Raw genomic sequence first — 24,383 nt, 5'->3', positions numbered from 1 at the left:
TGGAAGGGTATCTGCCTTGCATGCAAAGGTCCCAGGTTCTATCCCCAGCATCTCCAGGTAGGGCTGGGAGAGATCCCCCGGAAATCAAGACTGAGCTAGATGGGCCAAGGGCTTCTTTCCCCCCTGGTCTTTTTGCAGCAAACCCTCTTTAAGGGGTTGGAGAGGATCCTATTCGTCTTTACCTTCACCTATGGGTGGGGGGGCAGAGCACATTTGCTGGGGCTATGGACTAAAGGGGGGGTATGAGTTAAGAGCAGAAAGGCCTGATGCACCCCCCTGTTCCCAGCCCTGAAAGAGGCAAGTACTGTAACTCTGAGAGCTTCCCCAGGATGGCAGCGGCTGTGACTTCCAGAGCCAATGGGCTGAAGCCAAATGCTCCAAGCCAAGTACCACAGAAGCTCCATTGCATGAATGGAGCCAACGGTTAAGGTATACAGTTCAGCCCATGTGGTCTGCCATGCCTGCAGGAGCAGCGTGTACTCAGAAGAGTGGAGAATGGAAGCCTAGGGATTTAACAGAGCCAAAACCTGCCCACTCCTTGCACCGGAAGTCATTTGCCAAAGAGGAGCTCTGTGGAAAGGGGCCTGGTTGTTGGTCAGGGCCTGCCCAGATTCGAGGAGGTGCCACATAGCAGGCAACTAAAAACCCTGAATAGACGATAGCCCTGGCCAGGGCAGGTGTTACCCCTGTGAGGAAGAGGGAGCTGACGGGCTTGTGGTCGCTCCTTTTCAATTCCATGTGGCTTCGGTAGCTGAGCTGATTCACGCTGCCTCCTCTCCAGAGGATTGGCTCACACCATGCTGGCACACGGCACTTCCCACTGCAAGGAGACAGGAGAGACACCAGGACTGTTGGACTGGCTGAGGCAACACACAAGGCTCACACAGTCCAACTTTGGCTCCACACACGGCCTGTGATCTTGACCACGGTCAAGAGCTGGAGATGATGGGGCTTGGGAGTCCAACTTCTGAAGGGGCGGACCTTGCAGGTGTGCAGGCATTTTGCCTCATGGAGAGAGTTGTCAGGAAATCAAAAGCTGCCTTCTACCAGGTCAGAATGAATTTCTGACCTCCCCCAGTTTGGATTCCTACATTGCAGGGGGTTGGACTAGATGACCCTCGTGATCCCTTCCAACCCCACAATTCATTAATTAAGTCTCCTCTGGCTGGCAGCAGCTCTCTGTGGCCCAATCCTTTTTCAGGTGGAGGTGCCTTTCAACTAGAGACTCTGCATACAAAGCATATGGCACACCACCAAATGATGATCCTTCCCCAAAGCAAGGGGCCCCGTTATTCTTGTTCAGACACTATTTTTTCAGTGATTCAACAGACCCTTTCTGGCACCTGAAATGCTGCCCAAAGGAGCCTGCCATTTTCCAGCTTCGTCACTACATGTTCCGCCTGTCCTTTTGATTTCCCCATTACCACAGCAAGAGCAATGAAACTAGCAGGCCTAGGTGGCTTCTGACAGTTGTCAAGAACCACAAGAATATGCCAAATCATGGCTGGTGAGGCTCAATTGCTACTAGCCATAATGGCCACAGAACATACTCCACCAAGAGAAGCAGTATGGCTTGGAGGAGGGGAGCGTGCTGTTGCACTCAGGTCCTGTTTGTGGGCTCCCCAAGAGGCATCTCATTGGCCAATGTGAGAACAGGATGCTGGGCCAGATGGACCAATGGCCTGATCCAGCAGGGCTGCTCTCATGCTCTTATGCCCTGGCAGACTCATCTTGAGAGAGCACCAAGTCTAATTCCCAGACTTCCTTGACACAAAGAGGATTCTCATTCAGCCTGCTGCACCTTTCAAGGAACTGCAACACCGCTTATACACGCCATGAAACAGAGGATGCTGGTTATCAGGACAAATGTGGGGAAAAGGAGCCAAAACATTTCCAGAGCAGGGATGGCTTGAGGAAGACAACATATCACAGCCTTGCATTTCACAACTCGCCTAGCAGCCTTTGGCAACCCGGAATTCCATGCAAGCAAAGTGAGCAGGTGAAGGAGAGCTGGATCTCTCTCTTCCTCCGTGGCTTGGTGTCCATTCTGGCTGTAGAGGAAAGGAAATCCGTCCATCCCTCAACTCTAGCCCTCCTCCAACAGCTTGCTTAGCAGAAAGCCATTTGTTACTAGCCTGCTCAGGAGGATGGAAAGGCAGGACACTACTAGCATCTCAGCAAACTAGGAAAAACAAACAAGCCTTGCAGAAGAATGATTGAGAGGACTTACTTACAAAGGCTCAACTATCAAGCAGGATCTGTTTTAGAGTCAAATTTGTACGTCGGGATGAACTTGATCTCTCCCTCTGTGAAATCAGCAAAAGCTGTCTTTTGGGTACGCTGAATGTTTAGCTAAAGCCAAAAAGAAATCGCTTATCAGCAGAGAAGCAAAAAACCCCCCGTTGCCTGACAATGGAGTCTATTAACAACCACTGTTGTGCTGGAAGACCAAGGTGAAGTACTAGTAGGTTAAAGTTAAAGTTAAAGGTAAAGGGACCCCTGACCATTAGGTCCAGTCGTGACCGACTCTGGGGTTGTGGCACCCATCTCGCTTTATTGGCTGAGGGAGCCGGCATACAGCTTCCGGGTCATGTGGCCAGCATGACTAAGCCGCTTCTGTTGAACCAGAGCAGCACACAGAAACGGCATTTACCTTCCTGCCGGAGCGGTACCTATTGATCTACTTGCACTTTGATGTGCTTTCGAACCGCTAGGTTGGCAGGAGCAGGGACCGAGCAACAGGAGCTCACTCCGTCGCGGGGATTCGAACCGCCAACCTTCTGATCGTCAAGCCTTAGGCTCTGTGGTTTAACCCACAGCGCCACCCGCGTCCCTACTAGTAGGTTAGCCAGGTGGAAAAAAAGCGGTATACCTGCTGAAATCCTATCTTATACACAATTCTTAAAGGTACAGGATGCTTGTGCATTTTTGCCCTATGTCATGTTAAATTACTTTGCTGCATCACACGACAGGAAAATCCTCTAACTCAGGAGTAGCAGACACGTGGCCCTCACAATGCTGCAGAACTACAATTCCCATCATCCCTGATTACTGGCCATGATGGTTGGAGCCAACAGGAACTGCAGCTCAGTAACATCTGGCAGACCACAGGTTAGCCATACCTACAATATGCAATGTTATATGTACCAATAATCCATACAAACTGTTAACAACCAGCAGAATACACCCCAACACTAGGAGCAACTGCAAAACCATCCTTTTGCATCCTTTAAAGCCCTAAATGGCCTCAGCCCTGAAAGAGTGTCTCCATCCCCATTGTTCAGCCCAGGCATCAGGGTCCAGCACCGAGGGCCTTCTGGCGGTTTCCTCACTGTGAGAAGCGAAGTTACAGGGAACCAGGCAGAGGGCCTTCTGAGTAGTGGCACCTGCCCTGTGGGAAACCCTCTCGTCAGATGTCAAGGAGATAAGTAACTATACAGCCTTTAGGGACGTTTTTAATGTTTTATGATAGTTTTGCATATGTTGGAAGTCTGAGGCTGCCCCCCTTGCCTTCCTTGCAGCATTTTTATTTATTTATTTATTTATTTACGGCTATTAGCCCATAAAATATGTACAAACATAAAAACACAGGGACATAAAAACAGATATATCCGACAACAGGAGGTGAACACCACGATGCAAGGGTGGGTCATTGAGCAGAGCCAAGTGACAGCTTGGGGCCAGGAGAGCTCCAAGGGACAGATCACAGAAAAGGAAAACTGAAGACGAACTCCGACATGCACTCTCATCATAACAGTTCGATTAGTTTTGATGTTGTTGTTGGTTTTTGGTGGTTTTTGAGTGTGAGATAACCGCATTCAGAAATCTCGCCACCTGCAGAGTTACAGAAGGATCTGTATCCTGCAAAAGCAGTGCGGCGTGTGACTCAACAGGCCTGCCAACCAAGCGCAGTAAAGCAGGACCCAGGAATTTAGCCCTGGCTACGCTATGTAGGGGACAGTTGAACATTATATGTGAAAGAGATTCAACAGTTTCCCCGTCACACACACATAGCGGAGACACCAAACCCTTAGAAAATCTGTGGTTCAGCAGGTTCGATGGAAAGACATTGAACCTTGCACGAATAAATGCACGTCGGTGTGGTACTGATGAAAGAGATGACATATATGATGGAAGGCCAAGTGGTGGGGTTATTCCGTGATACCTGGGGGAGCAGACACCCCCACCCCTGGCGAGGTTGTGTTGATTTTCAATGTCCGCTAATCTTTGCTCAATAAGGCTTTTGGCTGAGCGTAAGTTCATCTTTAAGGAGTCCGCTGGGGAAATTCCGATGCTCAGAAGTTTGGCATGGATTTTCCCTACCCACGGATTGACAAAGACGTCCCGCCAGAGGCACTGAAAAAGGTAATGGTCGGGAAGCCTATGCCAGCTGGACAGCCAATAGCCAAAGACTCGCTTCCAGATGACAGTCTCCAATGATGCAATCCTTAACTCCAGACGTATGGCTGCGTTGCTCACACACATGGGGAGTTTCAGAAGGCGACGGAGAAACTGATTCTGCAATGTCCCCAGTGATGTTAAATTGGACCCTGGGGCCCAGAGCGGGGCAGCATAACAAAGGGTGGAAACCACTTTTGCGTGGTATACCTTCAATGCAGAAGGGATGTGAGAGGCTCCGTCGGCCGCAAGAAATTGGAGTAGAGTATAAAGTATTGTTTTCCCTTTGTTTAGTAAATACTGTATCTGTGGCTTCCAGCTTAGATTGTAATGAAAAAAGACTCCCAGGTATTTAAATTAGAAAACCTGTTCTAATTGGACTCCATCTAACTTCCAGCTGTAAGTTTTCCGAGACCTGGTAAAGACCAGGACTTTAGATTTCCCATGATTAATTGTCAGATGGTTAAGTTTGCAATAAGCCGCAAAAATCTTTAGAGCTCTGCATAAACCAACTCTAGAGTAGGAAAGGATCGCTGCATCGTCGGCATATAGGAGCAAAGGGCAGCGAAAATCAGCTAGGCGGGGGGCATGAATGTTGGCTTGAGACTCGTTCAGAAAGAGCTTCATATCACTGATAAACAGGTTGAAGAGGAGTGGGGCCAAAATGCAGCCTTGGCGCACACCTCTATTTATTGGGACCTCGTTGGATAGGTTTCCCGCCGGTGTGAGTCTCACTCTAGCCGACGACCCATGGTGTAATTGGGTTATAAGCCATAACAGCCTTCTATCTATGCCCCATCTCTCTAATTTCTTCCATAGGCAATTTCTTGGGATACTGTCGAAGGCAGCCTTTAGGTCTATAAAAGCGACACATAGGCGCCCCCGACTTGGGGCAGAATATTTTCTGGCAAGATGATACATGATTACCATATGGTCAGAGGTTGAATAATTGTTCCTAAAGCCCGCTTGCTCATGGCCAATCAAATTTGAGTCGTTTGCCCAATGGGACAGCTTGGACAGCAAAAATTTTGCATAGATTTTCCCGATGATAGACAAAAGGCTGATGTTCCGATAGTTCTCCGGGTCAGCAGGGGGACCCTTTTTATGGACTGGCACGATCACGGCCTCCTTCCATGACCTAGGGATAAGCCCCGTAGAATTAATTGCATCAAAGACTTTGGCCAGAATTTCAGCCCACCACCTTGGTTGCGCAACAATAGCCTCAGCAGGGACTAGATCCGGCCCGGGGGCTTTGCCCGTTTTCAGATCTAATATCAAGTCCATTATCAGGTCTGGGTCAGTGGAGGGCCACAAAGGTAGATGGTCGGCTCGGAGTTCCGTGGATGAGTTGGATTCCTCTGCCAAGGAGAAATATTTACTCAAGAATTGTTCCCATGTGGGCGCAGGGATAATCGTCAGTGGGTACTTCCTTCCTCTTTTGTTTATCAGAGCCCAAAATTCCTGTGGTCTGCGGGATCTCGAGGCCGCAATCAAGGCTCGCCAACGTTTTTGATACCACTCGCGTTTGGCCAGCTTTAAAGTCTGTTTGTATGCTCTTTTGGCTTGTAAATAGGAAGATGGTAGAGCCTGAGCATTAGAGTTTTTGTATTCATTATAGATGGAACGAAGAAGGGATCTTGCTTGTTTGCAAGAGGTGTTAAACCAAGGGGCCCCAGCACTGCAATGCGCCACTTTCGCCTTTTGAGGAGGTGATGTAAAAAAAGTGGTAAGGTTTGTTATAAGAAGGTTAAAAAGTTTCAAAACCGAATTGGAATCTTGTAAATCAGTAGTTATTTGAGGTAAGTAGGCGTTGATTTCCCTATGGAAGAAAACCTGGTATTTTTGGGCCACAGCCTCCGACCACTTGATCCCTCTTATTTTGATCGATGATGAGGTTTCCAGAAGGACTGAGTGTTTATTGTCATTCTGGCACCGGAACAATGACAGAGTGGTCACTATTGGGAGGTGATCACTGAAATGTTGGTTTTCAACTTGGAAGGAAAGTACATTAACGGCCAGATTTGCGGAGATCAGGAGGTAATCGATAACACTGTTAGATGTTAGTCCCAGGTGAGTGAACTCCCCCGGTATATCGGGGGGGAAGGTGCCGTTCAAAAATACTAGATTCAGGCGAATGGCCATTTGGTAAGGGGTCACTCCTGCTTTGTTTACTCTGTTGTCCTTTGAAGTTCTAATTCTGGCATGTTCCAAGTCAAAATTGTCCAAACATGGGGGAGTCCACCATTTGGACTTGGTTAGTAAGTCCCAATTTGTGGCAATACGAGCATTAAAGTCTCCCCCAATTAAGGAGTACGAGTTAGGGCATTTAGTATGACATGACAGTAGGTGATTTTCAAATGATTCCCATCTCCAATCAAGATCAGGCGCTGAGCCTTCGGGGGGGAGATAAACATTAGTAATTAGTAATGAGGACTTCCCTTCTGTGATCAGTCCAGATAGAGCAAAAGGCGGGGAAGCCCGTACCAGAGTGAATTTGGCGCGAAGTTGGAGTGAAATCCCAATCAAAAGGCCCCCTTTGGGGCGACCACCTTTCAAAGAAGGGGAGGCCGGAAGTGTTAGAAGATCAAAGCCGTCTATGGTAATCTCTTCCTCATCCCATGTTTCTTGGAACAGAATAATTTTAAATGAATTTATGTACTTCCTGAATTCGGGGTCTGATTTTTTGGTTCTCCAACCAGCAATGTTCCAGCTAAGTATTGATAATGTCGAGTCCTTGTGCTGTCCCGGTAATTGTCAATTTTGAGTTGTTTAATGGGTTCTTGGAGGTAGAACGAGGCCCCATAAGGAAATCGGTAATTTTAGTTTGTGCGGATAAGGTCTTCTTCTGTGTTAATTGTATCGATGATTTGGTAACATTAACAGGCAGGAAGGGCTTTGCCGGGAAGGAAGAATTAGGCAAAGTTGGTGAGGTCGGATGCTGTTCATTGAGGTGAGTAGTAACAAGTCTTTGATGGGCTACACTAGTAGATCCGTCAGAATTATCAGTCTTAGCCAGGATAGCGCTAAGAGGTGTTCCAGCCATCACTTGTAGTTGCTGCGCAGATGGAGAGGAATTATCACGCAGATGTGTTAAAGGACATGAACGTGAGGATGGTGCATGCATAGTCATTTCCTGGTGATCTTCAGGCAGGGTAGATTCTAGCTCAGGCATTGAGGCAAAGGAGTCATCAACTTCCATATTTTGATTGGGCATAAGATCTAAGACGGGAGTATTGAGTTTATCAACTTCCTCCACGGTAGGATGGTGCTGTTGGTCAACAGGTGACTGCTGATTCAGATCAGTAGGGGGTAACAAGGTAACAGGTTGAGAAATTATCAGGGCATTTGATGGAGACGCCATGTGGGACGTGGAGCGCCTGCTCTCCTCTCTCATCGGTATAGAGGGGTCCCCTTGCGATAGAAGTCTTTGTTTGAGTAGATCCAATCTATCGAGAATAGCCTGCTGTTCTTCTGAAGGGAGTTTTCCATAAGAGGAGATAAGATTTCTCTCTTCAGGGATATTCCAATCTCCGCTTGCAATTGGATCATTCCTCAACGTAACTAGATGGGCACTTGGGGTCGCAGGTGGAACAGGGGATACCCGGCTAGGTGTTTTTCCCGTTATTATAGGAACAGAAGAAGGAAACGAGCGTTCATTGTCAGTTAAGATGTTGGCAAAAAGAGGTTTAACACTCGTGTCCTTAAAGACTCTAGTTGTTACAATCTCCCAGGGTGCCAGCCGATCTTTTTGTCTTGCAAGAAGATGTGGGATCCTTGCAGACTGGAAGGAGAGCATAAATTTCCTTGGCCAGGGCGTGGCATTTAGGGGTGCTACAGATATAAGATCTATATGGAAAAAAGGAATATTTAACAAATCACGAAGGTACCCTTTAGCCGTCCTCAGGTTATTCCACCTAAGACTGGGGGCGTCACGGGAAAAAATGGATAAACATATTTTGTTAGGTTGAAAAATCAAAGATTGCTTATTCCTTTGGAGCAGTGGCAGCCTGCATCTTAGGCCCTTAGGGAGAGATTTCTGATCAAGTTGTCTCTTTAAGGCACTTACAAGCTGCACTGGAGATTGATGCAAATTAGATAGCTCAGTTGAGGAAGGTAGATGAGCCAGAAGGGCCCGTGACAGTTTGTTCAATGACAAAGAAATCCCCTCCAATTCCTTGAAAATGAAGCTTAAAGTCCTGATTACCAGTTGTATTTGATCAGGTACTAAATCATGGGCAGTTTGCCCTAATGCTTCCCGTTTCAGTGACGGAGGGGTAATTAAGGTGTCAGGGAGGAGGGCTTCCCTATGGCTTCCATCCCCCGCTGAATCAGCTAGCTTTTCCAACTCTCCTTGATCATACAGAGGCCAGAAGCGGTTGTATGTTTCGACCGCAGAAACAATTACTTGCTCCGTTTTGCTGTTATTGTTAGTAGATGGTGGGGGAGATTCAAGCTTTGACTGCTTTGCTCTTGGAGGTGAACAACCTTTCTCAGCAGATCTTGGTCGCTTGCCATGACCCATTTGTCGCTGTCTCACTGACTACGGAGGTTCAAAGTAGAGGTAAACGGAGACAAAAGAGAACTTATCTTTTATGGCCGCAACTCCTCTGCTACTCCTCCTCCACTGCTCAGCATAACCCAATCTTCAAGGCGGCGTTACTAATCAGCAGAAGGTTTGAATATCCTTGTTGATACGTATTGGCCAACCATAGAAGTAAAACGATTAAAACTTCTAACAGAGGTAAAATGATTTAAAAGTCAATTAAAAACAGCTAAAAAGACGGCTGTAAAAGGCTATAAAAGGCTATAAAAGGTTTGTAATCCGGAGGGTTCATGAAGGAGAAGTTGTTACAGCCGCCATCTTCGGGCGTCCTCCCCTTGCAGCATCCTTCTCAAAGAGCTAAGGCATGACTACGCTCACAGAGCTTAAATCCACCGTAAGGTGCAGCAATCAGGCCTCTGTTTCAACACAAAATACCAATGATCCTTATGCCAAGTGGGAGAAAGGTCGTCAACATGATGAACACACAAACCTTGGAGAGAAAAATGTAAAACAAAAAGCACCAGCAATTTAATTGGACTTAATGGAAGCCTCTGCTGATAAGAACATGTGAGCAACACAGATTTTCCAGACAGATGCAAAACCTAGAGCAGGAAACCTTAGACCTTTAGATATTGCTGGACAGCAGCTATGCTGGGGCTGATGGGAGTCCAACAACATCTGGAGCGTGTGCTGAGCTAGGAAAGCCCTCTAACTGGGAAACTACAGAGCAGTCCTACTTATTCCAAGGCAACCCTCCAACTTAATTGGGACTTGCTTCTAATTCAGGTTGCACAAACCTGCAACCTTAAAAAGCATTTGTAGAAGTCGCAGTCATCCTATGTTATAGCTACACTTTGCTCCTAACTGCCTGAAAGTGGTTTCTCTAGCCTAGGCTGGGGTATCCCAGACAAAGGAAATAAACAGGGCAAAATCCTAAACCACCACATATAACACAAAGATGTCTCTCACCTGGTCGTAGGTCAGAAGTCTCTGAAGCTGATTTTTAGTGATCAGATGACAATGCTGGAAAAAAGCGAAGCAACCACAGCTACAGGCTAGCTCATGGGGTTGGGGGACGGGGGGCAACCTGCTGCCACTTCCTGCAATATGTAGTAAGACTGATAACTAGGATTGGGCAGTATGATCATATTAGGCTAGTGCTCTGTGAACTAGACTGGCTCTTGAACTGCTTCCAGGCCCAATTCAGAGCATCCCATTTGGCCTTTCAAGTGTTTCAAGGTTTGGGAAAAGGGTACCAAAAGAAGGCCCACTTATGTTTGCACTGCCTCTCCACTGACTAGAATCTTTAGCAGGGGCAGCCCTTTCCCAGGGAACTCCTGCTCTTTCAAGTATGGCAGGGCCTTTTCAGTCATGGCACCCTACCTTTCAGAATAATCTCCCAAAGAGGTTCACCTGGCCCCTGCTTTGATGTCCTTTCAGCAAAGACTTTTAGAATTTCCCCTGGTTCTTGAATTCATGGGCAGGGCGCTTGTGGCCCTCCAAACCCTGCTGTAGTACACAGGAACATAGGAAGCTACCTTATATTGAGGCAGACCATTGACCCATCAAGCTCAGGTCGGACTACATGGACTGGCAGCAGCTTTCAGGCAGAGATCATGCCCAGCCCTATCTGCACACACTGGTGACTGAGCCGGGAACCTTCTCCATGAAAAATGGCCGCTCTGCTTTTGCGTTACTGCCCTTAACAAACTGCAACTCCCACCCCAATCACTGGAGAAGTTGCCCACATTTGCTATAATCTAATCTAATACATCTCTGCCACTCGGTTTATCTTGCTCTCTACTGGCTGCTCTAGTAGAAACCTTAGTGGTGCAGCTGCAGCAGCAGGGATCGCCGACACTGCACCCTCCTGGTGTTGCTGAAGTGGAACTCTCATGAGCCCCAGTCAGCAAGGCCAATTCTTAGCAATTATGGGAATTTTGGTCTATCAACATTTGGAGACCACTATGCTGCCTGCCATAAAGAAGGCTGATCACCGAAGAATTGATGCTTTTGAATTCTGGTGCTGGAGGAGACTCTTGAGAGTCCCATGGACTGCAAGAAGATCAAACCTATCCATTCTGAAGGAAATCAGCCCTGAGTGCTCACTGGAAGGACAGATCGTGAAGCTGAGGCTATAAGACTTTGGCCACCTCATGAGAAGAGAAGTCTCCCTGGAAAAGACTCTGATGTTGGGAAAGATGGAGGGCACAAGGAGAAGGGGACGACAGAGGATGAGATGGTGGGACACTGTTCTCGAAGCTACCAGCATGAGTTTGACCAAACTGCGGGAGGCAGTGGAAGACAGGAGGGCCTGGCGTGCTCTGGTCCATGGGGTCATGAAGAGGCGGACACGACTAAACGACTAAACAACAACAAATGCTGCCTACCCTGAGCTACACACAGGCAGGAAAGTTACAGAAACGTGACTCAATTTGCTTCTCCAGATAGCGGAGACCAACAAGTTACATCAGCCAAGGCTCTTTCCCTCCAAGCCCTCGAAACGCACTCGTGTTTCATGATTGTCAGGTGCGGCAGACCCTGGTCAGGGGGCAGGAAGCTCATCTGGGCACAGATATCCTTGTAATCCTGGTTTCGGCGCTCGAAGTCTTCCACGTGGGCAGCAAGGTGGGAATTGATGATGCAGAAGCTGGTATTGTTGCAGACAAGCCTCACGGCCACACACCCCTTGTTACCCTGCAGGGGCGGAGCAAAGATGGCTGTTAGTGAGCAAGCAGGAAAGAGGGGGAAACTGGTTGGCAGAGATTAGAAAAACAGATAGACAGACAAAAAGATAGACATGGGGAATTCCGCTGTCAGAGTCTACTCCCCATCTTCCCCATGATGCCTGTGCCCACTGTCTCCCTCATCACTTCCTTGATGCGGCTGAGCTGGTCCTTCCTGACAAAGATGAGCACCAGCTGCACCTAGAAGATGCAAGGTACTGGGATGTCTACCAGCTCTGTTCATTGCTTGCTGTCCTGGGCCGGCTGGATGCAGATAGGAGTGGCAGGTGGCACCAACTGGGGATCCCCCAAGGGAAGAAGGCTCAGAGCCAGGGAACTGGTGGGGGGTCGTCCGAGGGAGAAGAGGGAGCAGACTGTGAGCAAGAGGAGGTGTTGGAAACTGAAGAGGCAGGAGGGCAGGAAGATTCTGTGGCAAACAGCAGTCCAGAATCCGAGGCAGAAGTGGAGGCTGGAGGTGGGGGTCAAGAGGCAGAGATCAGGCAGGCTGCTGAAGAAGCCAGGGGGTCTCCCCATCCTGCTGCGATCAGCTCCCCTCCCTGCTGGTCTCCCAGAACACAGAGAAATTAAGAGGAGGGAGCAAAGACAGGCAAGGTGTCAGAGTCTCAGGTTGCTTGGGAAGGACCAGGGGGAGGAGGAGACTTCAGAGAGTGGTGGGAGGGTAGCAACCTTCAGCCTTCACAACTACCTCACTGGGGCAAGACCTGTTGGGAAAGGTTTCTGTGATCACGAGGCCTGCACGGTTTGGGTTTCTTTGAATAAAGAATGTTGGCTTCTTTTGAATAAAACACCACTGACACCAGGTGTTTTTTCTTGCTGACCTCCTCCTCCTCCTCCTCCTCCTCCTCACTCCAGCTCCTGACAGCTGTCTGGCTGCTGAAGAAATGGGTGGGGTTGGACTTACTTTCTTGTACTTGGATTTGGAACGCAAATCCTTTTCCAATGGTGTAATCTGGGGAACCGGGTTCACGTCTCCGCTCCTCCACATGCAGCTGCTGGGTGACCTTGGGCCAATCACACTTCTTTGAAGTCTCTCAGCCCCACTCACCTCAAAGAGTGTTTGTTGTGGGGGAGGAAGGGAAAGGAGATTGTTAGCCGCTTTGAGACTCCTGAAGGGGAGTGAAAGACGGGATATCAAATACAAACTCTTCTTCTTCCACAGCTGTCAGCCACTCTTGCTCCTTTGTCGAGTCCAAGTAGAAGAAAGCCTCTGTGCTCAGGTCCAGCTCCTGGAACTGAATGCCCAAGTGTCAAAGAGAAGGATGTGGAACTGCAGGAATAGGACTCCAATCGGAACAGACGTGCTGGTTAAATATGCAAAGGCAACAGGAGTGTGCAAGGGCAGGCAAGATCAGGACCAGGAACAAACAAGTAATACCAGCCACTTCTTCCTCAGCTTAGCTATTCGGGGCCCCAAAGGAGCTTTGCTAATGAAAGAAAAAAAGCTTTTTCCTCGTATTTTTTAAGATGTGTCAGCCAGCCTGATATATAAGCACTATCCCAGTAGCCACAGGCAACCAGAAATTCTTTGAAGGCAAGTGAGTTGGTTGATGTCTTCATTCTTCCTTCACCTGGCAACCTGGTTTCCAGACTGGCTTTCCGGGAGCAGAAAACCACCTCTCAGATCTGCTGTGCCAAGCTTGTTTGCTAGAAGATTACCCCGTAACATCCTTGCCCTCTTTGCAAACCTCCTAAATGGCTAACCTTCTGTGTTTCCATGCTGGCCATGAAGGAATGGGCATTCCCCACTCTGAAAACAGCACAGAAATACAGCCTTTCTAGTAAAGGGGTAAAAAGAGCAAGCTAAACAGCCTCTGTAAAACAGTAGGATCTGAAGCTGCTAACCACATACTGATAAACATATCATAAAAGCAGACATGAAAAACAAATGGCCACTGGGTACTACTAACAGTCTGTCCATTCCATCTAGTCCATCAACCTGGTAATCTTATGTCCGAGGCTCTTAAGTCCTTTCCATGTCCCTTCTGCAGATCTTCTTCTTGTTTATACCTGCACTTTACCTTGTCTTTTGTTGGTCTCTTTCTTACTTTCTTTCCTTTCTCATTGAGGAGTAGGTCTCGGGGAGACTCCAAGCCGAAAATATCTCCATCTCCCCTCAGCAGATCAGCCCATTCCCCACAGTCCCATTCCCCACAGTCAGCAGTGTAGTCCAGAAAGTATTTAAAAGCATGTTTCAAAGTCCCTCCAAAATTAAGAGCCCCCACAACTCCAGACCCCCCCCCCTGGCCCACTCCAGATTCAATCTTCAAGAACAGTGGCTTATGCTCCTGCAGGGCCTCGGGTCTCTCCATTTGTGTTACTTGAGGTTCGACAGCAACCTCCTCCATTGTCTTCTGCATTTGCACTTGCCCTGTCAAAACAGGTTCCTGGGTTGGTTCCTGAATGGTTTCTATATAAGTATTCGCTGTTTGTCCAAAGTTTTTGACTGCAACAGTCATCAAATCCATCTTCTCATGCATCTGGTCCAACAAAGCACTTGTCTTGCAAAAAGCAAGCACCAAAACTTCTTCTAAACACATTTTTATTCAAGGTCAGAGTCTGATCCCACGATCCTAATCTCCACAGCTGTGAAATCCCCAGATCGACTCCAGCAACAATTTAACAAGCTCCCTCTAGAGGAGACAATTTCTATTTGTGTCCATCTTTTGAAAGCAGGTCCAACAAAAGAAAATTACTTTCATTTTTCAATTTTTTTGTTTCTTTAAGATGCAAAAGGCAACATTAGAAGCAATTTGTTTCTCTTCATTAGCTATCTGTCAAAAAACATTCCATTCACAGTCAATGAACTTCCCAAAAAATTTCTGTCTCTGACACCCCGTTCCCAGGTTTGAGACGGTGGAAATTTATCTTTCTTAACTCTCTCTCCTGCAGTCTTGAACAATCAAAATCCCCCCTCTTTTCTCCTGCTTCCAAGAGGGGTTTTGGTGGTTAAAACCGAAGGAAATTTAGACCTGTATATACGACTTTCCAGGCTTTAGCTTGCACAATTTTTGCTTTAGTCTATTTACAAAAGCGGAAGGCGGACTTCCTGTTTAGAACCTTCCCGCTTCAGTGCCAAATTAAAATGATTCTTAATCCAATTTTCCGTTCTACAAATGGGTACTTGTTTAGAGTCCAATTGTCCACAGGAAAAAGTCAGCGCTCTCCGGCAACGACTGTACGGCTTCACTCCGTAAAAATAGCGGTCGATTCAAAACACCGCGCCGCTCACCCCACGTCGCATCGGATCCCCGAAAAAGGGGTTTCCCTGCGAGTAGGGGAGGCGCTCCTGGTGTCAGCCGAATCCCACGTTCCCAGGCTTCCTCCACCTGGGATTTTTAAAGGGTCTCTGGCTTCGCTGCGGCGGCAAGACCCGATTTTCGCGGAGCGGGTTCCTCTCGGTCAGAGGAACTCCCCCATTGCTGATGGCGCGAACCCGGAAGTCCTCTGGTCAGGGGTCCCTTTACCTTGACCTTACTACTAACAGTATGAGGAAATAACCAAAGCAAAAACTCAAAAACCTTGTGTGAAGTAGTAAGCTTAGCATTATAAGGATGACCCACACCAAGTGTTGGGGGGGTCACACCTCCCTGTCCTCCAGCACAGCTTTTAGGAGGAGTTCCAAAGGTTTTGCTTCAGTTTTGGATTAACTGCATCTTGTCACAATGTCTGAAGCTGCACAATCCGCTTCATTTGAACCATGGCTCATTGAAACAAGCCAACTTCCAATCGTGGGTTTACAAAGCTGGTAAAATGAACCACCATAGGATCTGGACACACTAAACTGTGGTTAATTTAAAATCCAAGTGAAAGCTTCCCAATAGGCTTGGGGTGGGGGAGAGGTGTGCAAACCTGGAGGAGAGGCTGCCGTCCTGCTCATAATATGAAGCCACGGTTCAGTATGTGGCACCAAGGAAAATTGCCCACCACAACTAATACTTTCCATTACCCACCCATGTGGCCTGAGTGAACAGGACAGACTTTGCCTGGCACCCAACAATAAAGCTGTCATGTAGATGTCGCTTTCTCCAGCCCCAACTCTGATACAGGTTCCACTGGTCTTTGCATGGTGTTTGCACTTTTGCATGATCTGACCTGAAATTCTGGGTGTTGACATATTCCTTCTCTCTCTTGGCGAGGACGTGCTTGATGAGTCCCTCTCTCTGTCCGGACTGCGTATGTGTGGAAGGCACAAAGAGCTGGCGCATAGTGTGGGTCATTGGGGTTGCTTCTTGCTCATGCTCTCCTTGTCACGGATACTCCTCAGGGAGATGAGAACAGAACTCAACTAGTCCTTAAAAGCAATGAGGCAGGAGGGCACAGTACACCTCTAAGGCAACTTACAGCCTGCTTGGCGGCAGCGGTGGGGGTGGAGGCTCCCGGCGGGCACTCATTTGCTGATTCTGCAGGTTTCTTTCCTTCTCCATGAAGTTATCCTCGAATCCCAGAATTCCCAAGAGAGGAAAAGACTTCTGAGGTTAGAGAGGCTTCAGAACCGTTTGGGGAAGTTTCGGGAAAGGAACTTAGAAAATACTTAACTGCAGGAAAATGTTCCTGCCTCCCCACAGCACCACATTTGCCGGACAATTGCCTCTCAGCTTATCCACATTTAGGAAGGATTGTGGAGGCAACAGGTCCTCCCCTCAAGGCCTTTTCCTCTAAAGGAGGTAGACTGGTCTTCTCCAATCCTCTGGCCACTGCTGAGTTTTCCAAACTTACTGGCATATTGCGTGTAGCACCTTAACAACATCATCTTTAACAAAATTTAATAGTTCAGCTGGAATATCATCACTTCCACTGGCCTTGTTATTAGCAGTGCTTTCTAAGGCCCATTTGACTTTGCTCTCCAGGATGTCAGGCTCAAGGTCAGCAAGCACACTACCTGGGGTGTATGAGACATCCATATCTTTCTGGTATAATCCCTCTGTGTATACTTGCCACCTCTTCTTGATGTCTTCTGCTTCTGTTAGGTTCTTTCCACCTTTGTCCTTTATTATGGTAATCTTTGTATGAAATGTTCCTTTCATAGCTCCAGTTTTCTTGAACAGATCTCTGGTTCTTCCCATTCTGTTGTTTTCCTCTATTTCTTTGCATTGCTCGTTTAAGATGGCCCTCTTGTCTCTCCTTGCTATTTTTTGGAAATCTGCATTCAATTTCCTGTATCTTTCACTATCTCCCTCGCATTTTGCTTGCCTTCTCCAAGTCCACCTTTCCTTTTGAAGCAAAATGTCATTGAAATAGGGGAGAAATGCCCTGCATGAAGTCTTGGGTTTGCAATTTGGGGAGAGGGAAGGCTGTCTTCGGCGCTGGGGAGCGGGCAGGCTGGTGAGGCCCCCTAGATCTAGAGGCCATAGGCTTCTGCCTACTTAGCCTATGGAAGCTAAGGCAGTTAAAAAGTTAAATATGGAGTCGAAGTGGCCAAGATATTGGGAAATTTTGGAAAAGGAAGGGGACAAACTGAGATTGCAGAGTTTTGCAGAGTTTTGAGAAACTAAAAGGGAAGGTGAGAGATTGGTTGCACTATCACCAAATAAATGAAGCGTTTAAATTGGACAGTAAAATTGGCTTCCAGGTGGAAAAATCAAAATTGGAGACTGAATTGTTAGAATCCAGTACTAAGAATTTGTCAAAAATGTACAATTTACTGCTGAAATGGAATGCACAAGATGAAACGGTTAAATCAACTATGATTAAATGGGCTCAGGACATTGGTCATAATATTTTGTTTGCGGATTGGGAAAAGTTGTGGACCACCGGGATGAAATTTACGGCATGTAATGCCTTAAGAGAAAATATTATGAAAATGATCTATAGGTGGTACATAACCCCAGTCAAGCTTGCAAAGATTTACCATTTGCCTGATAATAAATGTTGGAAATGTAAAGAAAAAGAAGGTACATTTTTTCACCTTTGGTGGACGTGCCCGAAGATTAAGGCATTCTGGGAAATGATCTATAATGAACTTAAAAAGGTATTTAAATATACCTTCCCTAAGAAACCAGAGGCCTTTCTCTTGGGTATTGTCGGCCAAGGGGTGTTAAAGACGGATATAACTTTCTTTATGTATGCTACAACAGCAGCTAGAATACTCATTGCAAAGTACTGGAAGACACAAGATCTACCCACACTGGAAGAATGGCAGATGAAGGTGATTGACTACATGGGCTTGGCAGAAATGACGAGCAGAATCCGAAACCAGGGAAGAGAAGCAGCGGAAGAGGAATGGAAAAAGTTCAAGGATTATCTAAAGAAATATTACAAAATTAATGAAAGTTAGAATGATGTTGGACTGGAAAGTAAATGGTTACTATTAGTAATGGTTAAGACAAGGAGAATAAGGAAGATTAGCTTAAATTTAAATTAAAATAAGGGAAGATTTGCTGAGTAATTGATTAGAACCTGGAATACAGAAAAGGGAGGCATGAGGAAGTCGGGGAAGAAAGGTTTAAGAAATTAAGATATGAAATGGTACTCGTTTTTTGTTTGTTTTTTTGTTTTGTTTTTGTTTTTGTTTGTTTATGTATATGTTGTATTTATGTTATGTTTGTGTGGTTATAAAAACTGCTTAATAAAAAATATTAAAAAAAAAACAAACATAAATCCGGCCCTGCCTATGTCACAGTGACCACAGGCCCATCGATCACGTGCAAGGCATTCTGCGTGTTTGGAAGGAGCCTCCTGTTCTGGGCCAGGTGGAAGAGTGACTCCGCCAGATGGTTGAAAGGGGAGGAATGCCCATCCTCATGTGCTGCAGCAGAAGACTGGGTGGTGGGGTCGAAGCTGATCCCGGGGAACACGTGAGGAGTCAAGGCTTCCCGCATGAAGGCCTCGCTTCCCCTAGAAGTCCCTTCCTCCTGGTCTGTGTTCGCTTTCTTCTTCAGGTACAGAGCCAGCATGTTCTGGATGGTGCACCTGCTTTCGGGGGAGAGCTTGTCGAACTGGTCCACACTAGAAGAATAGCCATGAGACGGGTGAGACTCCTGCAAGGCGTCCCCAAAGTCAGGGGAACATAAGCGCATTTGAAGAGCCTTGCTGGGTCAGGCCAAGGCCCATTCAGTCCGATATCCTGTTGGCATAGTGGTTCCTTCCAGATGCCCGTTTTTGTCGATTCATGATTGTTTCTATTCATGACAGTAGGACGGCAGTTATCTGCAAAACTGTATTCAGTACTGTTCGTGCCTGCAAAGCTTTCGGGACAGACATACTCCGACACTTCCAACCAGTGCCCCCTAACTTCCAGCTGAAACCAGGTACCTTTTTCATACCACAAATGTGTTGGGATACTGCCAGGGAGACAAAGTCCATCATGACTCCACAAGCCGTCTCCGGACGTCCATCGACCTCCCGTAGAAATGCAGTATCAATCAATTAGCAACATGAGCTCCAGAAATAGCTTGCCACATTCCAGAGCTGATGCACGCTCTATCAGCAGATAATGCACAGCGAAAGATGTACTCAGGAGAGCATTATTTACAAGTTTATTCAGCGTTGGTCAGAACAAAGAAAAAACATGACTGCCTGCTTCAGTGTCTCAGGCACAGAGAGAGAAACGAAAGCAAAGACACAACAGAAACATCCTGTGAACAGGAAATACGCAGGCTGTGACGCAAACATCCTGCTCCCTTTTAAGGTGGAACGGAAATATCCTAACATCCTCCCCCTTTCCGTGTAACCTGTAGTACCTGTTGTTCAACCTAATTGCAACCTCTGTACATAAACCTTAAGTTGTTCTGTGTTAACAACCTTAGACAACAGATCAGCAGGAATTTCATTTCCTGCCATGTAGGACACCTGAATGAGTCCTTTCTGAATACACTCTCTTGCACGATGTAGCTTAATCTGCAAGTACTTGGTTCTTTGCTTGCAACTCTCTGAGTTCAGCAAAGCCAAACAGGATCTATTGTCTTGATACACTTGTATAGGACATTTCACAGAAACTCTGATGTCCTTAAACAGTTGCATCAACCACTCACAATCCATGAGTGAAAATGACAGAGCATTGAGTTCTGCTTCACAGGAACTTAGGCTTACTTTCGTCTGCTTTTTGCACAGCCAGTCAAACAGACAGTGGTTGTACATGTAGCATACTCCAGAAGTGCTTGTACCATCCGTGGTGTCACTTCCAAAACTAGCATCTGCAAAGATTTCAAGACCTCCAGTCTTCTGACTGGTGAACCTCAGCCTGTAGTGCAAAGTCCCTTTCAAATAGCGGGCTATGCGCTTCAGAGCTTTCCAATCCTGAACAGTAGGATTATTAGCATGTCTGCTAAGCAGGTTAGTGCTTACAGCTATGTCAGGTCTTGAACATCTAGCAATGAAATTCAGCTTGCCTAGAATGCATCTGTACAGCGTAGTGTCAGAAAACGCTTCAGCAGTACTATCTACCTGGTAACCTGTCACCATCGGTGTGTCTGCTGGGTTTGCATCAACCAAATTCAACCTGGTTAATACATCAGCAATTTTCTGTGTTTGGTGTACCAGAAAATTACCTGCTTGGTCCCTCTCCACCTGCAGAGAAAGATAGTTGGATACCTCACCAAGATCCTTCATGTCAAAGTGCTCCTTCAGCTGAGCTAGGGTGCTTTGGTAAAAAGCCTGATTCTTCCAAAACATCAGAAGATCATCAACAAAACATAAACAATACAGTTTGTTTTGCCCCTCCTCCTTGACAAACACACACGGATCAGCCTTGCCCTGGTGAAAACCTAGAGAAAGCAATGTCTCAGTGAGTTTTGTGTTCCAACACCTGGCACTCTGCTTGAGACCATATAAGGATTTCCGCAGTTTACAGACCATTCCCTTCTGTATCTGCATCCCATCAGGTGGAAGCATAAACAGCTCCTCCCCCAAAACCCCGTACAAAAAAGCTGTATTAATGTCATGATGGGAAACATGCCGTTTCTCCTCTGCAGCAATCTTGAGCATCAGCCAAATGCTCTCATACTTGACGGTGGGTGAGTAGGTCTCGTGGTAATCCTGTCCTGGTACCTGTGAAAAACCTCTGGCAACCAATCTGGCTTTGTGTTTGACCACTTTGCCATCCTGGTCTGTCTTGGCCTTGAAGACCCATTTGCTGCCAACCAGTCTCATTCCTGGGACTACCGGTACCAGTTCCCAAGTTTGGTTCCTATTCAAGGAATCAACTTCAGCCTTCATGGCATTAAGCCAAGGCTCAGCATCTTTAGAGGTTAACTCCTGAACCTCTTTGAAGCTTGAAGGTTCCCACACCTTCTCTGAGCTACTAAGAACAGCAGTTGCCGTCTTAGCAAACTCATCAGCAAATCTCTTTGGAGGTCTGCCTTTGGTCGCCCTTTCAGATCTGTGTACTAGACGCAAGTCTTCTGGACTCATCTCCTCCTTCTTAGGAGAAAAGTGACCAATGGTGAACAGTGGTTCTTCCAGTTCATTGTCAGACGCATCAGATGGTCTGACTGAGGCCTTTGCGCTCTTGTAGTCTGCTGTGTCATCACTGTCACTGACACCAGCAGCAGCGCCGCCCACTGAACTGGAATCCGAACTCTGATCATCATCCTCATCCTCATCCTCAGCTTTCTCAACATTATCTGCCTTTTTCACATCACCTTCATCCTCCTCTGGGTAACTCTGGAAAATTCCCACATTTCCCCCCCACTTAGGATTGTACTCAACACTCTTTGTGAACTTAACGGACTTAGAGTCAGTCATCCATACCCTGTATGCACCTTTTTCGTACCCCATGAACAAACCATGTGCCCCACGCTTCCCAAGCTTGTTGCTCTGTGGGGTGTGTACCACATGTCAGAACCAAAGATTCTCATGTGCTTGACGTAAGGTTTCTTACCAAACATCTTCTCATAGGGAGTACAACCAATAGGTGATGACAGTCTGCGATTATAAGTGTAAACGAACGTGGACAGAGCCTCCCCCCAATACTTCTCAGGGAGATTGGCATCATGCAACAAGGTTTTCAGGCCTTGAAGCAAAGTCTGATTTGCTCGCTCCGCAAGTCCATTCATTCATGGCGATCTAGGCGTTGACAAGTCATGCTGGATTCCCTTCTCAGTCAGGAAAGCTTCAAACTGCTGAGAAGTGAATTCCCCGCCTCGATCAGTAAAGAGACTGCCAATACGTTTACTGTGAACATTCTCCAACCAAGCACAGAATGCCTTGAACCTAGGAAACGCTTGTGATTTCTGCTCGAGCATAAACACATGAATGTACCTGGAAAAAGAATCAATTAGAACCATGAAGTACCTTGCTCCACCCAAAGAGGGCGTAAGTGGACCAACCAGGTCTGCGTGGACTAGCTGGTAGGGTTTGGAAGCCTGCCTGCTAGACTCCTTGCCTTTTGGTGCAACCTTCACCTTGTTCTCTGCACAAGATACACATTTCATGTGAAACTTACAGGGTTTGATGTTCAAACCCTGAACCAACTCAGGCATCTTGACCAGCGCTTGCCAAGACATGTGACAAAATCTTCGATGTGCCTCGTGAATGCATCCTGCATGAAGAACTTTGTTAGTTTGGGCAACACAACAAGAATCAACATTAGACACAACAGCACCATTGTCATCATAAGTTATACAGAACAAACCATCTATAAACTTTGCATGCAAAATGTCCTCTTTGCCTTTCCTGATGACACAGACGCTCCTCTTGAAGGAAATCTCAAAACCACGCCCAGTCAGCTGTGGGACACTGAGCAAATTGTCTGCAGCACCTGGAACATAAAGTACATCTTTGATGGTTGTGTGCAGACTTGCCAGTCTCACAGTCCCTTCTCCTATGATTCGCAACGTCTTTCCATCTGCCTGGTGGATCTCTCCATCTTGAGGGGTGAAGGAGATAAACAGATGCTTATCTTTTGCCAGATGGCGGGTGCATCCAGAATCTACAATAAATCTGGCCTTGGCCTTTGGAGCAGCTTTTCTGGCAAGCAAAACCTTGTCTTCCACCGGCGTGGGCTTTTGCTGCTTGCCCCCCTGCTCCTGGCCATCAAACTTGCCTTCGGCTTTTGGAGAAGCAGTGCCAGCAAACAAAGCCTTGTTTTTCCCTGGCTTGGGCTTTACTCCCCCCTTCTGCTTTGGGCCATCTGCAGGCATCTGTCTCTGTTTACTTCTGGCCTTCCGGCCTCTGCAAAGATGACCTTGGCTCTCATGGGAAAGAGAGCTCTCAGCTGCCGACTCCTTGGCTCCCCCTGGAGGCTGGAATGCTGCCTGGGATGACATCACAGTCAGCTCCCCCTGCAGTTTGCAACCGGTGCCCTCGGCATCCCTGCATACACTCTCATTCTGGGAAACAGCCAGGATCTCCGATGCAGTCAAACTCTGGGCTGGGATGACCGGCAGATGGGTTATCTTCAAAGCATTCCACATCTGACGTGCAGTCGTGTTGCCAGCTAGCGTGGCAATTTCCTCCAGAGAGACGGATAAGACAATTACGCCTATGGCCCTTGAATCTTGGGCCCTCCATCTCTCAGTCAGAGGAACTGGAGGGGCTTCAGACACAGTATGCCACACTCCAAACTGTCGTAGTAGACTCTCACAGCAACTTGCCCAAGTCTCATAATTGTGCCTGTTTAACTTTGGGCACTCAGTGCCATCATCTGAGGCTTGTAAAAACTCCATTCCAGGGTTTTACTTGAGCCGTGAGCCTTTTTCACTTCAGAGGCTCCTTATCTTGGCTACTCATAAATCTTGAGGCCTGCTTGGCTCGACTCCCAGGCCAATTAGCCGGCCGGAGTTCAAAGAGACTTTGCCGCGGCAACGAAAAGCCTTGACTTTTCCACACATACCTCAGCAATCTGTTGCAGTCTTACTCTCCTGTAAGTGCCGTGAATCTGGGCCCATAGCCTGTTGTTGGGATACTGCCAGGGAGACAAAGTCCATCATGACTCCACAAGCCGTCTCCGGACGTCCATCGACCTCCCATAGAAACGCAGTATCAATCAATTAGCGACATGAGCTCCAGAAATAGCTTGCCACATTCCAGAGCTGATGCACGCTCTATCAGCAGATAGAGTGATGATAGAGTGATGGTTCAGTGGTGAACCATGGCATCTCAAATTCCGCAAGGCTTCACGCCAGTGTGACCAAACCAGTTGCACTCCCCTAAATCCATCTAAATGTTATGGGGGGGGGGGGATTTGTCCCACTTAAGTTGCACTTTATAGCTCAAGAGGGCCTCTCTGGCTGATAATAATATAGTAGCACAGAAGACGCATCACAGAACAACTTGCAAAGCAAAATGACATGTAGTTGGTCCACCACAATTGCAATATTATTGCATCCTTCAGGAATGGTGTGTCCAGCTCCATCTGAGTCATCATCCAGGCACTTTGTGGAGCTGCCTGGATGAGAGATGGGCATCTTCGGCCAGTCAGGGGTGAAGAGCTGGCAAGATCCCCTGTACTGAGCAGAAAAGCAAACTCCTTGGCCTCCGAGATCTCTCCCAACTCTCAGCAGCCCTCACTGTGAGGCATAGTAGAGGAATCATAGAATCATAGAATCATAGAGTTGGAAGAGACCACAAGGGCCATCGAGTCCAACCCCCTGCCAAGCAGGAAACACCATCAGAGCACTCCTGACATATGGTTGTCAAGCCTCTGCTTAAAGACCTCCAAAGAAGGAGACTTCACCACACTCCTTGGCAGCAAATTCCACTGTCGAACAGCTCTTACTGTCAGGAAGTTCTTCCTAATGTTTAGGTGGAATCTTCTT

The 24,383-nt window shown here is 47.2% G+C and overlaps 1 protein-coding gene across 1 annotated transcript in view; it reads right to left on the bottom strand.

Moving 5' to 3' along the window:
* Positions 1 to 24,383, bottom strand: part of LOC310753757 (inositol polyphosphate 5-phosphatase OCRL-like) — a gene marked incomplete at both ends in the record, with an annotated part of 639,872 nt that overhangs the window by 594,069 nt on the left and 21,420 nt on the right. The window contains 7 exon segments of the mRNA XM_083595101.1: positions 688 to 820; positions 2,249 to 2,352; positions 9,911 to 9,964; positions 11,411 to 11,661; positions 11,769 to 11,868; positions 12,590 to 12,637; positions 12,846 to 12,920. Of these exon segments, the coding sequence (XP_083451227.1) occupies positions 688 to 820; positions 2,249 to 2,352; positions 9,911 to 9,964; positions 11,411 to 11,661; positions 11,769 to 11,868; positions 12,590 to 12,637; positions 12,846 to 12,920 (765 nt within the window).

The sequence above is a fragment of the Podarcis filfolensis genome (genome assembly GCF_964270895.1).
Source record: "Podarcis filfolensis genome assembly, chromosome: W".
Taxonomy (NCBI): domain Eukaryota; kingdom Metazoa; phylum Chordata; class Lepidosauria; order Squamata; family Lacertidae; genus Podarcis; species Podarcis filfolensis.
The sequence above is the reverse complement of the archived record's forward strand: the minus strand, read 5'-3'. Positions and strand labels throughout refer to the sequence as shown.